The sequence below is a fragment of the Pristis pectinata genome, chromosome 18 (genome assembly GCF_009764475.1).
Source record: "Pristis pectinata isolate sPriPec2 chromosome 18, sPriPec2.1.pri, whole genome shotgun sequence".
NCBI lineage: Eukaryota > Metazoa > Chordata > Chondrichthyes > Rhinopristiformes > Pristidae > Pristis > Pristis pectinata.
The window spans coordinates 3,261,053-3,275,815 of record NC_067422.1 but is presented as its reverse complement, the minus strand read 5'-3'; the positions used below and the strand labels follow the sequence as shown (position 1 = coordinate 3,275,815).

General features: G+C 41.1%; 1 protein-coding gene across 3 annotated transcripts in view; it reads right to left on the bottom strand.

The window, feature by feature from the left end:
- atad5a (ATPase family AAA domain containing 5a) overlaps positions 1 to 14,763 on the bottom strand; it is a 52,235-nt gene that overhangs the window by 13,899 nt on the left and 23,573 nt on the right. For all 3 annotated transcript variants that reach the window (XM_052032949.1, XM_052032951.1, XM_052032950.1), the window contains exons 13-20: positions 14,246 to 14,331; positions 13,123 to 13,262; positions 12,193 to 12,358; positions 10,273 to 10,446; positions 9,460 to 9,596; positions 6,330 to 6,423; positions 4,520 to 4,584; positions 1,888 to 2,068 (exon numbers count right to left, since the gene is read on the bottom strand). In XM_052032949.1, the coding sequence (XP_051888909.1) occupies positions 1,888 to 2,068; positions 4,520 to 4,584; positions 6,330 to 6,423; positions 9,460 to 9,596; positions 10,273 to 10,446; positions 12,193 to 12,358; positions 13,123 to 13,262; positions 14,246 to 14,331 (1,043 nt within the window). The remainder of the gene's footprint in view (positions 1 to 1,887; positions 2,069 to 4,519; positions 4,585 to 6,329; positions 6,424 to 9,459; positions 9,597 to 10,272; positions 10,447 to 12,192; positions 12,359 to 13,122; positions 13,263 to 14,245; positions 14,332 to 14,763) is intronic.

Below are 14,763 nucleotides of genomic sequence, written 5' to 3'. Positions count from 1 at the left end.
GGTTACTGGAAGCATAAAAGAACAGAGGGGTTTTGGAGCTCATGTCCACAGATCCCTGAGGATACCAGGATATAATAATAGAGAGAGCTTGAGCCATGTGCTACGTTAATCAGGTGCTGGCTTCTTTATTCTTTCTTCTCCTTCCAACTTTCCTCGCTGGTAAACACTGGTACGCCAGGTATAAGGCAACCCAAAGGCAGACAAACACATAAATTGTGCAAGTCAATATACTACATTCTTGGTGCTAACTTAGACATCCGAGATGTTCTGCAATAAGCATTGGCTTGGACTTGACAGAGTTTCATTAAATTCTGAGCAAGACAAATCCATTAACTTCTTTGGTGCAACCAGACTTATAAGAAGCCCAAATCAGTGAGGATTGTACTTGCCTTGTTCTCATCTACAGTATCATTTGACACTAACCTCACCATTCAAAATGTTCTAAGAAAGAATCAGAGTTTTCTTTTCTTCCCTCAAATTGTGTTACCTGCCCAATTGTTGGTCTTTTATTGCTCCGTAGCCTTTCTTAAACATTAAACTATACATGTTTAATTATGATAAAATGTTGCTGTTTACTCATGTGTTCCAGACTATGTGCAGGACTCTCAGTATTTGATTCAGGTTGATTTCATTCTCTTCACCACTGTAGTAACTTTAGTTGCAACAACACAGAGTCTGTATCACGTGCTGTGTTAAGAGTATAGCCATTTTTATTTTTTCTTCTCTTCCAGACTCCCCTTTGACAAGTCAGCATTTCGGCAGCCCAAAGGCAGATGAACACACAAACTGAATGTGTCAATACACGACAAGGTAGTTAAGAAAGTGCACAGGATTCTTGCCTTTATTAGGCAAGGAAGTTACAAGAGCAGGGAGGTCATTCTAGTACTGTGAAAAACACAAGCCGAGGAACAGCTAGAGTACTGCAGAGAATTCTGGCCACCACTTTAGAAGAACGATGTTTCTGAGGACATTAGCAGAACTTGAGAAGTTATGATGAAAGATCGTCTATGCTGGAGTTGTTTTCTTTGTAACATTGGTCTGGGGATATTTAATTAAAGTGTACAGAACTATAAGAGGCCTGGAAAGGTTGAGTGGAAAGTTCAACATTTAGGGGGCAAAGATTTAGGTGGAGAAGAATTGAGGAATTTTGTTTTTACACCTTAAGTGTGAAGTCAAGTAGTTTATTGTCACATACACAAATACATTCATGTACAGGTACAGTGGAAAAACTTGCTTGCAGCAGCATCACAGGCACGTAGGTTTAGACAACACACAGAATATAAATATACACAAATTTTACCAGTGAAGAAAAAAAGAGACCATGGTGGCGACAGAAACACTCGTCACACCTATACCTGGCCCCAGATAAGCCATTATCTGCAAGACTGCTGACCAAGTGCTGGGAGTAGTTCCAACAGCTCTATCTTTGGCCAGCCAAATGGTCTCCTTCTGTGACATAAATTTCTATGACTCCAACATGCGAAATTGTCCTTGGATGAGGAGCACATTGAATGGAATCTTACAGCGCATGACAAACCTTCCTTCACTTCCATTTTTAACAACAATGTTCTTACAAGTTAGCTGGCCCTTCAGAAGGTAAATTGGTTTAGGGTGCTATGCTCTGATGGTTTCTGCCTAACTAAAATTCTGGAAGAACACTGGAAACATCTTTAGTTTCCTTAAGCTGAGACGTGACTTGGTTTCCAAACCCACCAAACAGAACTGGGCTCCCTGTTTTGACAGGCCAGTGACTAACCCCATCTTCAAACCTGTTTTCTGACAATGCAATGGCCTTCTCCAACAAGAGAATTAAACCACCCATCCTCGACATTCTTACCATCGCAAAACAAAAAGCCTGAATGAGACAGTGATACAGGCTGCACTCACCTCCAGCAGGGAGAAACTTGTCCACTTTATAGCCACCGCCACTTCTCACCCAGAATTGCAGGTAGAGGATACTCTGTCGTATATCACATTTGTTAAGAGCAAGGAGTGTAGTGAGATCCTTCCTATCAGTCCTTAAATTTTCAGCTAGACACAAGAGCTGGAGGTAGCTGGCAACATTTGTCTAGTGTTTGGGGAAAAAAACAGAACACTAAGTGCTACACTAGGGTAAGGCCTTATGTTATCATCCTTACTTCAATCCAAATATTCTTGAGAACAAGGGCAAGACTGTCCTCTACAGTGATAGCACAAGCACCAGTCAAAATGGTTATGTTGGGTAATTTACCCCATCAGTCACAGAAGGAGAATACCCTACTGTATATGGCTTAAATTCACTTTGCGCACACAATTTTCATAGTTATAGGGGAACATGAAAGGGTGAACGGGACTAAACTGGACAGCTCTTTTAAAGGGCTGCAACAGGTACAAGGGGCCAAACGAGTGCTTTCTGTGCAATACGAGTCTATAAACAGTCGATGGGGGACTTTGCTGCAGTACTGGTCATGAGCTCCATTTACTGTGGTCTGCAGAGACTTTAAACAGTTTGGTGAATAAATAGGCTTTGTTTCCCGTGAGTATTGCTATGACGCATCCTGCATCCACCTCACTGATTCAGACAGTAGTAATTCTCTACATAAAACTAGCTCTGAATTAATAAAACAAAATACTCAATGCAAGGTACAAGTAAATGAAAATCAACCTTCAATGTTAAATGTTTCCCTTCCCACAGATGCTTCCTGATCTGCTGAGTATTTCCAGCAGTTATTTTTGTATTTATACAAGGTGAAAGAACTTCCTATTTAATATATAGCTGGTGTTGCAATAATAGAAGGGGTAACTGCATCAGACTATATATTGGATCACTCTTTACAGTCATATTGGAAGGGACATCCCCTGCTAGCTTTTCACCAGGGCAGAATTTGTAAACAGACAAGTAATCAGCATTTTTCCTAATTTCAAAAAATTGACAAGTGATGAATGAACATCCTAGGCAAGGGAATGAACACAAATAGCAACAGCAATAGCAGACAAAACTTGGATCAACAAATGTTCCTGGAAAGCAAACAAATGAAGCTAGGGAGACACAAGAGACTGCAGGTGCCAAGATCTGGAGCAAAAATCAAACTCAATGGGTTAGGCAGCATCTGTGGAGGCAAAAGGATGGTTGACGTTTTAGATTGAGACCCTGGATCAGGACTGAGAGTATAAAGGGGAGAGAGCCAGTACAAAGAGATGAGGGGGAAGGTAGGGAGGGGTTGATGGGTAAATCGAGCCAGTTTGGGGGGGGGGGGGGAAAGGAGGGGAGGAGAAAAGGGAAGGATAGAGAAAGCGACAGAGGCTAGGAGGTGGTGAAGATGGGGTACGTGTTCCTGTCCCATGCAAGGTTTTGTTCTGCACCAACTGTGGACTGAAGTCAGGACAGTAGAGGATAGAATGATGGAGGTATTGACCACAAGATTAAGTCACTCCCACGAGCCACACAACAGCTACATTAGAATTGTCACAGGTGGGTTTGCAAGTTTATGGGAAAAGAGATACTAGGTTAGATTGAACTGCTGTGGGTGCCCAATTCAGATGAGCAGTCTGAAAACAAGGCATTGGGATATATGACATGATTCGCATTCCATGGCTAAAAGCACCACCTGTGATCGGCATGCTGAACAACTGATTTCCTGCTGCAACAAAATTACCCGACCAAACTTTAAATCAGTTTTGTAAACAGGTTACGCAAGTCATTTAAGTCCCGCATACCTGGTAATTTTCTGCCACCGAGTTTCTTGCTGTTTGTAGTGTAGTGAAAAAGAGGAAGGTTAGCTCCCGAAAATAGTGACAGAGGGTGGCAAGGTGCTAGTGTAAATGTGGAGAAACTACAGATTGATGCAAATATGTCACAACCTAAGAGTCAGATATTATGTGCAAAATGGCTTATAAAACACAGAGAATGCTTGAGAATAGCACGGGCACATCCTGAATGTCTATATTTGAAACTGCAGCTCTGAGCGTAGGCTTTCAAAAATGTTCCATAGATCACACTTTTTGATGACTGGCCCGAACGTATTTCACTGGTGGCAGCAGCTGGAGGAATTGTTACAACAGAGGTTACTCAGTTGTGGTGGGCTGGAGAGGGGAAGTAAGCCACACGCAGGGCTATGCCTCTTGACCGCAGGTGCTAGGATACAAATCGAGGGATGGATTGGGTTTTGGTTCCAGTTCTGAGAGCTTGTCAACACTTGGGTGAAGGACTGGAGGGCCAAGGGTACTTGTAAGAATATAACGTAGCACCCGTCAGGGCTGTATAAAGACTGACAAGGGCAGGAGATGGAATTTCATAACACTCAGACTTAAACTAGAATAACCGTACTGACTTTCACTATTTCTAGTAGATCCAAATGCACTTGAAGGGTAGTCACTGTTGGATTAGAAACATGACAACCTATTCACACACAGCAAGAATCTATAACCAATGATATGATAATGACCAATTAACATTAAGTGTTGGTTATGAGGATGTATTAACCTTGATACTCAAGAATTTTGTTCACTAAACTTCAAGCAAAAATCCAAAGAAACTTACTGAAGATGGCACTTTAAAACGGATTTCTTCGAAGCAGCATTCAAACATTAAACTGAAGTTGGGATCTAAAGAACAATTGCAAATACAAGGATCGATAAGTTTCAGATGTGCAATACTTAAGCAGCCAGAGGTGTTTTCACAAACAGGGAAACAACCAGCTCTTTAGCAGTCATTGGAGCATCAGAGGTACAGTAGTGAGATAGCAAGAGGACTGGGTACATGTGTCACAATGCTGGAGGAAGGAGATCCAGCAAGTTCATCATTTTTGGCTTTAAGACCAAGGAAAACTGTTTACTTTAGGGCAACCACAAGATCATAACTTGGTGCCACACAGACCAGGCTTAGAAGCTTCCATTCAACCTCAAACAGTGAAGAATTTAGTAGGTAACATATTTAATGTTTTTTTTTTGCCTTTAGCTGCCTCCCGCAAAATTTGTGCTAATCAGTAGCTCTCCTTTCTTTCCATATCACATGAAATTCAGGTCCCTTAACATTCTTCTGAACAGATAGAGACAAGAACAGTTTAAAATTTTAAGCAAAAGACAGTGAAATGATGCCCACCTCCTCAATGATTCCATCTGACCTTTCTTAACATTTGGTTCAAATCTTAATCTAATCTGCTCCCAAGGACAATGACCCCAGCTTCTCTAGTCTCTCTGCATAACTGAAGTCTTTTATTTCTAGCATCATTCTATTTTGTCTGTGCTCCACCTTCTGCATGACCATGACAAGCTTCCAAAAGTGTGGAGCCCAGAAGGGGCACAAACCAGCTAGGGGATAACCAATGGTTTAAATATTTACCATTAAAGTCCCCACTTTATACCCTGTACCTGTACATAGGCAGGTGGATTCTAAGCACATTGACATTTCTATCTACGATAAAATATATTTTATAGTTTAGATCTGATCTATTTCCAATGCTTACAGACTTAAAGCCCGCACGTTGAGAGATCACAAGGAAGTCAAACTCAGTTTCTGGTAAATGAATTTAAGAGTGAGAAGGAATACAGAACAATTCATTAGGGGAAATCCACAGACGTTATCCTATCTTTGCTATCTATTAATCAATTTACATGAGGAAATAGAACCTAGAACAGTACCGCACAGGGACAGGCCCTTTGGCCCACCATGTCTATGTCGACCATGATGCCAATCTAAACTGATCCCATCTGCCTGCACATGATCTATATCCCTCTACTCCCTGCCTGTTCATGAAGCTGCCTAAATGCCTCTTAAGCATTGCTATTGTATGTGGTTCTACAACCTCCCCTGGTGACACATTCCAGAAACCTATCATTCTCTATGTAAAAAAAAAGCCTCACTAAACTTTTCCCCTCTCACCTTACAGACATGCCCTCTAGTATTTGACATTTTCACCCTGGGAAAAAGACTATCTATGCCTCTCATAATTTTACATACTTCTATCGGGTCACCTCTCAGACTCCAATGCTCCAGAGAAAACAATCCAAGTTTGTCCAACTTCTACTTATAGCTAAAACTCTCTAATCCAGGCAACATCCTGGTGAACCTCCAAAGCCTCTGCACCCTTCCTGTAATGCAGTGACCAGAAATACACCTAATACTCCAGATGTTTTATACAGCTGCAACATGACTTTTATACTCAATGCCCCCACTGATGAAAGCAAAGATACCGTACGCTTTCTTTACCACCCTATCTACTTGTACCTTCACTTTCAGGGAGCTATGGACTTGCACCCCAAGATCCCCCTCCTAAGGGTCGTACCACTTACTGCAAATAGTAAGGAAATAACACAATGCTTTCCTTTTTAAAAACAATACAAAAACTAACCAGTAGTAGTGAGTATAACTGGCCGTTTTGCAGTTGCCATGAAGGTCTTAATTGCATTTAGAAATCCAGCATCATCATCAAATATTACATCTACCTGTTAGGAAAGAGAACAATAACATGAGTAAATCCAAAGTGAGAGTTTGGTGACCTACTGCGAGTTGAGTGTACATGTTGATCCTTGGAAACTATAAATAAATTAGGAGAATATGTGTTGCTAAGTTTGAAACAGGCACACATAACAATGTATATAATTAAAAACTGCAAAGCCCTTTCCTTGAATATTTCTTTCAACACAGGAGCATCCAGCTTTTAAGCTCTGTGGTGCATCTAAGTGCGTATCAACGAAAGGAATTTAGATGTCCATTTCTCACCTCGTTGGTACCAATAAATTTTCATTTTCAGGGACCAATGGATATTGGCCAAGGGATTCAGGATTTAACAGTAATAACAAGTACTGAGGACAGCCCTTCCTCAAGAGCCTATAATTCAAACAGGACAAACCAGTAGGTTCAAGAACAAATACACATCGAGCTATCTTACTTTTATAGGTACAGAAGCAGGCCATCATCCCCAGAGCCTGTTCCTATACTTAATTAGATTACAGTTAATCTGAACCTTAGTTCCATCTATCCAAGTGGGTTATATAAAGCTGAATACCCATGACTAACAAAAGTCTGTCAAACTTCGTTTTGAAATTTTCAATTTACTCTCTGGATTTGGCTATTTGGAAAGTGCATCCCAAATCAGTGTAAAGAGATGCTGTTGAACTTCACTCCTAAATATGCTAGACCCTTTTGTTCTGATCTTGCCCATCAGAGGCAACAGCAATTGTTGTATCTACCTTATTCAGTCCTTTGATGACCTTAAAAGACCTCAATTAGATCACTCTTTAACAGTCTACACTGAAGTGCCCAGGACACAGTGGTTGATGGAGTCCTAACCCACATCTCCTCCATTTCCCGCACTTCTGCTCTCATAAGACCTCACCCCCAGACAGAAGAGGGACAGAGTTCCCTTGGTCCTTACCTTTCACTCCGCCAGCCTACACATCCAGCACATCATTCTTCGACATTCCACCAGCTACAACTTGATCCCATCACTGGCCACATCTTCCTCTCCCCAGCTTTTCCTGCTTTCTGCAGGGACCTATATCTCTGTGACTTCCAGGTTTGTTCATCCCTCCCCAACCAACCCTCCCCAGGCACCTTCCCCTGCAAATACAGAGGTGTAACACCTGTCTCTACACCTCCCTCACCACCATCCAGGGACCTAAATAGCCCTCCCAGGTGAGGCAGAGATTCACAACCTTATCTATTGCATTCGGTGCTCTCAAGGTGACCTCCTTTACGTTGGTGAGACCAAGAGCAGACTAGGGACCACTATGCCGAGCACCTGTTCTCCGTCTGTCATGGCCTTCTGCAGCTCCCAGTTGCCAGCCACTTTAATTCCCCTCCTATTCCCACAGCGACCTGTCTGTCCTCGGCCTTCTCCACTGCCAAGGTGAGGCCAAGTGCAAAGTGGAGGAACAGCACCTCATATTCCACCTGGGTAGTCTACAATCTGACAGCGAGAACATTGCATTCTCCAATTTCAGGTAACCTGCTCCCCATTTGTCCGTTTCTCTCTCTTCCTCGTCTACCCAGTTTTTCCTACACACTCTCACACCCACAGACCTCTTTCACCCTGTTACTTTCACCTCCTCCATCCACTGCATCTGCCAATCGCCCACACTCCACCCCTGGGTCCCCTCCCCCTACTGTTTCCATTGGCCCTCCCCACCTCCCTTATTTGGTTCCATGCTCCACCTTCCCCTCCTATCAGATCCCATCATCTGCAGCCCTCTGTTGCCTCCCCCAACCCCTCCCAGCCTCTGCTGTCATTTCCACTTTTCCCTCCTCCACCTGCCTATCGCCCCTCCTCACCTGGATCTACCCATCACCTGCCAGCTCTTCCTCTGCCCCTTCCCCTCACCTCTTTACACTGGCTATTTTCCCCTCTTTCTCTCAGTCCAGATGAAGGGCCTCGACTAGAAACGATGACTGTCCATTTCCCTCCGCAGATGCTGCCTATTGTACTGTGAAAAGCAAGAAACTCGCAGAGTAATGCAAATTGGATTGGAATTAAATCCTGGAAGTTGTCGTGGATAATAAAGTTTTAATCTAAAATATACAGAAATCAATAGTACATAACTATACAGAAGTCTCTGTTACATTCAACTATTCAGAAATGTGTGCTCAGGGAAACTTCTTGGCCACTAGCATGAGGGAAAAAAAACCTTCAAGGTTGACAATTTTGCGATTCATAGAGATGTCAATGTCGAGTAGTCTGCATTTCACTATTACACAGGTATATGATGATCACCTCAAACTTAATCAGCAGCGCATAAAGAGGCTTGTTTTATTTCTTCACATACCTACCGAAAAGCACTCAAAGCTAAGATTACCAAAATACTTGGGGCCCCAGCTCCTCACTGAAATGAAAAAAGACCCTGAAATTTCACCAGAATGGTTATTGGAAGATTTTCATATTTAAACAAAACGCTTGTAAAAATAGAAACAGAAATGCTGGACGAAATCAGCCAGTCAAGCAGCATCTGTGGAAAGAGGAAACCAGTCAACATTTTGAGTCATCTGATTTCTTCTAGCACTTCTGTTTTTGTTTTAGATTCCAGCATCTGCCATTGTATTTGTTTTCCACTTGTAAAAATAGCTTGACAATAGCATATTTAATATAGTAAGACATCCTGAGACATTTCACAGGAACCTCATCAACATAATGTGATACCAAACACCATTAAGAAATATGAAGACTGGTGTCCCAAATCTTGGTAGGTTTTAAGGAACCTCTTAAGAGGGGATTCAAAGATAGTGTAGAAGAGGTTTAGATAGGGAATTTCAGAGCTTAGCATCTTGATAGCTGAAAAATGACTGACAAAAGCAGACATGGGTTTTAACAAAGCGATACAACAATTACAACAAATAAATTCATACATTTACAGCTCAGAAATGTTATACACATTCATCAAGAACAGCTATCATTGTGAAAGGTAGAAAATAAATTGTGTACAGGTTTTCTTCTGCCAGATATTCACTTAAGCAGGCTTGAATGTTGTGAGTATTTGTAAACCTACCTCTTCAAACAAAATGAGCGATGTGGCACTCTTTCTGTTACACTCTTCCAGGTCTTTGCTCTCAGACCCAGTGTGAATCTTAGATACTTCTGAAACTTGGGGAGCGTTTTTCTGGGCCTTACAAGTCTGTGGTTTGACTAAATAAAGAAAAATGACTTCAGAATCTTTCTGCTAGCTCTCACTTTAATCACCAAGTAGTGTTTGAAGTTTGCCCACATTTAATACTATGTGCATTTCCCCAGATATTTAATAGATTAAACAATGTTATTCATCTCATAAAAAGTTTTTCCATTTTTTAAGCAGCAATGTCAACTTAGTAACCTTGTAAACACTTCAATCCATAACAAAGCACAGGCGAGGTGTTATTTTTACAAAACACCTGGGAAATGGATTTGAAACTTAAATTTCTCCATAATTTCAGACACTTTCCCCACAGGGAATATTTCCCTACAGTGTCACTCTATCATCTGGTGTCAAAGTGTGGCACTTATTACCCGTGATTTCTGTAACAAGAGAAATAAAATAGAAACAAGTCCCATTCTGCTGCTCGGTAAGAGCATGGCCTATCTTCTTTCTTTTCACCCTCCCCCCAACCCCCACTTTACTGTATTCCTCAGTACTGCACAAAAATATCTCGTCTCGAATGTATTCAGCATCTATAACCCTCCGGGGTCAAGATTTCTAATGATTCACAGCTTTGAGTGAAAAAGTCATCATCTAATTTCAATCAAGATCACACGGTATTGAGAATATTTCCTTTTGCTCTGCACCTGCCCCATGGGAAATATGTTTTAATGTAACTTATTTTCTCACCGCTCATCTGACTGTCAGCCTTTTCTGATTCTTCGTTTTTGTTAGATTTCAACGGGACTTTGAAGAAATTGGCTAAAAACATTGGTGCAAGGGTCTTCTTTGATCCTCTTTTCTTGGGAGATAAGGGAGCTTTCCTAGGTGATGTGACAACATTTCTGGGAGAGTTTGCTTTCTCTGTGGAAAAGGAATAAAGTAATTTTAGCAGAGCCGCAACTCCTATGAAGAGTTGCAGAAGATGGCTTCACACATACAAACAATATGTTCATGATGGTAATATAGAGGGAACAGAGATCCATCCACATCCTCATACAAAAAGGTCCCACTATCTATGAAGACTTGACATAGATTTAAAAACTCAATGCTTGAATACCGTTGGCAAATTGTCCAAAATGCTCCTGTGATGTTCTTTTAAGGCAAACAAACTACACGGCAAGAATCAGCAAGGTAAGACTTCAATAATTAATTAACACTCATCCACAGACCAAGAATACCAGGAGCTCCTTTTTCATTCACACTTTTCTTGTCAAAACTTTCTATAGTCTGAACTGATTTGATTTCTCACACCTCTTCATCCAGCAGAAAGATAATTAAGATTTTCAAAATATTTATGTATCAGGGAAAGACTGGAGGGTACTGTCACATCTTTTAATATCCAGTTGTAATATTTTTAATATTGATATTCACAGGGATGGACCAGAATGGACATCTAATCTAATGAACAGATCTGACAAAAGGTCGTTTATCTGAAATGCTAACTTTGTTTCTTTATCTATAGATGTTGCCTGACCTATTGAGCGGTTTAAATTTCCAGCATCCAGCCTATTTGTTTTACAATGTTAAACATGCAGTTTTATGTTGACATTTTTTACCCCAATTTTCATACCTACTAAATTTTGGTACAATCTTTTGTTGGGACACCTCTCCTGGGCTACAAAGTAAACTCTGTGAATTCTGTATGCTCGGGACTTTAGTGGTGCTGGACTGGCAGATTTTCTGGACAATTGGATGTTATTCCAATTGATATTCCAACACACTTTAAATTCATTTTATTTTTAAGATGTTACGGTTGTGTAACAAAATTTCCAGTGAACATGGCAAGTTTCAGTGCAGCTAGAGAAATAGGACCCCGGTGTGCGGGAAAGGAAGTGTGTGAAATGGGGCTGGTGAGCCAGATATCAAACCATTGGAATTTCCAAATAATGGGACAGCAGATTATTGAAGTTTAACTGTATTTGCTTTCCAATCTTTACCCAGCAGCATGACTGCACTGACCGTGATGGTTTGTGCAAAGTGATAAATGTTTTAAATCTAATGTCCTAAAATTAAGCTCACCTTGAGCTGGTCACAATGTTGTAACAAGAATAACTAAAAAAACAAAAGGCCAATACGTTGTGCATTGTGAGGAATTTCAATACTGGCAGGGGAAAGAGTGGTGTGCTAACACAGGAAAAACTGGATCTCATCACAGGCAAGTGTACTGGTCAGGTTTATATTTGCCAGTGCAGGTAATTATACAAGATCCGGAAGACACAAGTTGACGATGCGGGCACAATGGCCCAACTACTCTCTCATGCTATGTCAGCCACTGTTAACTTCAAAGTAAGAGAACCTTAGGAAAGATCGCAACGAACATCATGATCACACCGACATAGGGCAATATTCATAACTATCATCATTCAGACAGAAAGAACCCATTTAACTCTTTGAAAGAGCTACCAACCTTTCCCCTTGCAATGTCTCCTTTTCAATTATTTATTCAGCTCTTTTTTAAGAATCCTATTGAAACTGTCTGCACCAGCATCAGGTACTGCACCAATAACAGGTAACACATCCCGATCACAATAACTTGTTGCATAAAATTAAGACGAACTGTACAAAATAGGAAAATTGTTGTCAAAGGTACAGAGGTTTTATACTCACTTGGAGATCTGGCTGTTTGTGCCGGAAGAGACTTGCTGCCACTGAAGAAGGCAGGCTTGAGGGCACTGCCTCCCTGTTTATCAACTTGATGAGACTGTGTGGCTTCTTTCAGTTGAGAGAGGATCTGTCTGCCACTCCGCTGCGAGGAAGCATTTACTTCAAATACCTACAGATATAAACCCACGTGCTAGGAATATTTGACCCAATTAAGTAGTTTGTTTCAACACATGCAGGGTCAACTGGCATTGTATTACAAGAAAACATTCGCTGAGAGGTTACTCAGAACATTTAATGAAGACCTAGACATCACCTGCCCCATCATCTTCCCAAAATGCAAACAAATTAGTTCTCAAAGTTAACAGCAATATTTTACGCCTATACTACCCAGATGTGGATTGCACACACAATCACACACTCATAACAAGGGATAGGGCAGGCACGGTAGTGTAGCGGTTAGCGTGACGCTATTACAGCGCCAGTGACCTGGGTTCAATTCCGGCTGCTGCCTGTAAGAAGTTTGTACGTTCTCCCCGTGTCTGCGTGGGTTTCCTCCGGGTGCTCCGGTTTCCTCCCACGTTCCAAAGATGTACGGGTTAGAAAGTTGTGGACATGCTATGTTGGCGCCGGAAGCGTGGCGACACTTGCGGGCTGCCCCCAGAGCACTCTACGTAGAAAATACATTTCACTGTGTGTTTCGATGTACATGTGACTAATAAAGATATCTGATCTAAGAGTTGGCCTGATTATCTGTGAATTTTGCTGGAAATCCTGTTTGTGTGTCTAACCAGGGTTTCCACTGACAATTAACTGCAATGAAAGCAATCAGTTAGGGAAAACTTTGAGAAAGCACCCAGTGTTATCATGCAGGCACTTAAAAAAACACCCTGGTGGAGTTACGGTGTAACATTGTACCTGAAGTAGAACACAAACCTTGAAACCCAACTCCTGAGCACAGGCATAAACTGCCGCCGTTTTACCAACTCCAGGAGGTCCAGTAATTAGGACTGTATTGCACAAAAAATCTTCATCCCCAGAACTCTCCAGATTAAAATCACTGTTGTCCCAAGCATCTGCAGAGAGAAAAAGGCAGGAAGGACAGAGTGGATTACGGATAAAAGAATGGAAGTTGGATAAACATGAACTAAAAAAGGTGGGGAGCTGCCAGTACCAGAGAATGACTGCAACTTTGATTGCAACCATCAGCTCTTAACTTTAGCAATTTTTATTTTTAGTTAGCACAGTTCATTTTTTTCTCATCAACCTTTCATTTGAAGCAGCAGATACTGATGAGCAGTCACTGAACGTGACAGGGCAAAACAAATTATTAATCGTACACCCAGGATAGCAGAGATCTTCCCGCACCAAAGTCCAAATAAGTCTACCATAGCCTGCAAAATAGGCTTAAATTTCAAATTTGCCTTTATTAAGAAACATTGATGCAGCATAAACCTCTGCAACAGACAATAGGAAAAACTCCAAATTACCCATTCATAGAATCAGAAATTTATGGCAGGAGACCATTTGGCCCATTGCATCCATGTTGGCCAAAGATGGACTTTAGTCTTTTTGTGTGCACCTGTCTATTCAATGTAGCCTCTCACTAAGAAACAACACAATTCCTAGCTTATTGTGAAGCTAAAGGTATGAAAAAAAAGCCTTGCATTGAAATAGCATCCTTCATGAACCCAGGATGACCCAAAGTGCTTTCAAGTCGATGAAGCACTTCTGAAGTGTAGTCACCTTGCAGTACAAGAATTGTGGCAGCAACTTTGCACATAGCCAGCTCCCATAAAGAATAAAATGATAATGAGCAGATAATCCCTTCGTGAAGTTGGTTGATGGATTAATATTGTCTTGGGTTTTATTTTAGTCTACTGAGTTACAGCAACTGTGATTGCGACATATTTTCCATTTGAAAGCTGATCAGTTTCTGATGCCAAAGTTGTGTAACTTCCAACTCTACTGATGCAGAGTGGAAATACTCTGTAGTACAGTGCACTAAATCATGAACTCTAACATTACCCAGAATAATACATTTAAGAAGATTACATACCCACTTTCTTATCTTTTTCAGTTTTTCTTTCCTTCTGTGTTTTTGTTTCTTCTTTATCAGCTCTCTTCTTCCATTCCATTAACCAACTATGTCAAAAACACAAATGCATGCACTGAGTGCAATGGAATGACGTTTCTTATCTCATTCAAAACCCATCTGAGCACTCATCTGGCTGTACAAATTAATTTGCCCGAAAATCTAATTTGCACAGCTCATTGTAAATCATTAGCAAGTTAATGGTTTGTCTGCCAATGGTTTCTGATTGTAGTTGAATACTCTGTGTTGAGTTAGCTGATTCTCCAATCCTGCCTTCTTCTGCATAATCAATCTTTACCACTGTCATTGGAAAACAGCCTTCAGCTGCCTGGGTTTTAAACTTTGGAATACCTTCCTAAATTTCCATACTTTTCTCCTCATTTTAGAGTCTTACTGACAAAAACTTTTGTGACCTGTCCTATCATCTGCCTACATGGCTCGATGTCAAATCTTATGTAATGGGTTCCTCAGAGTGTTCTATA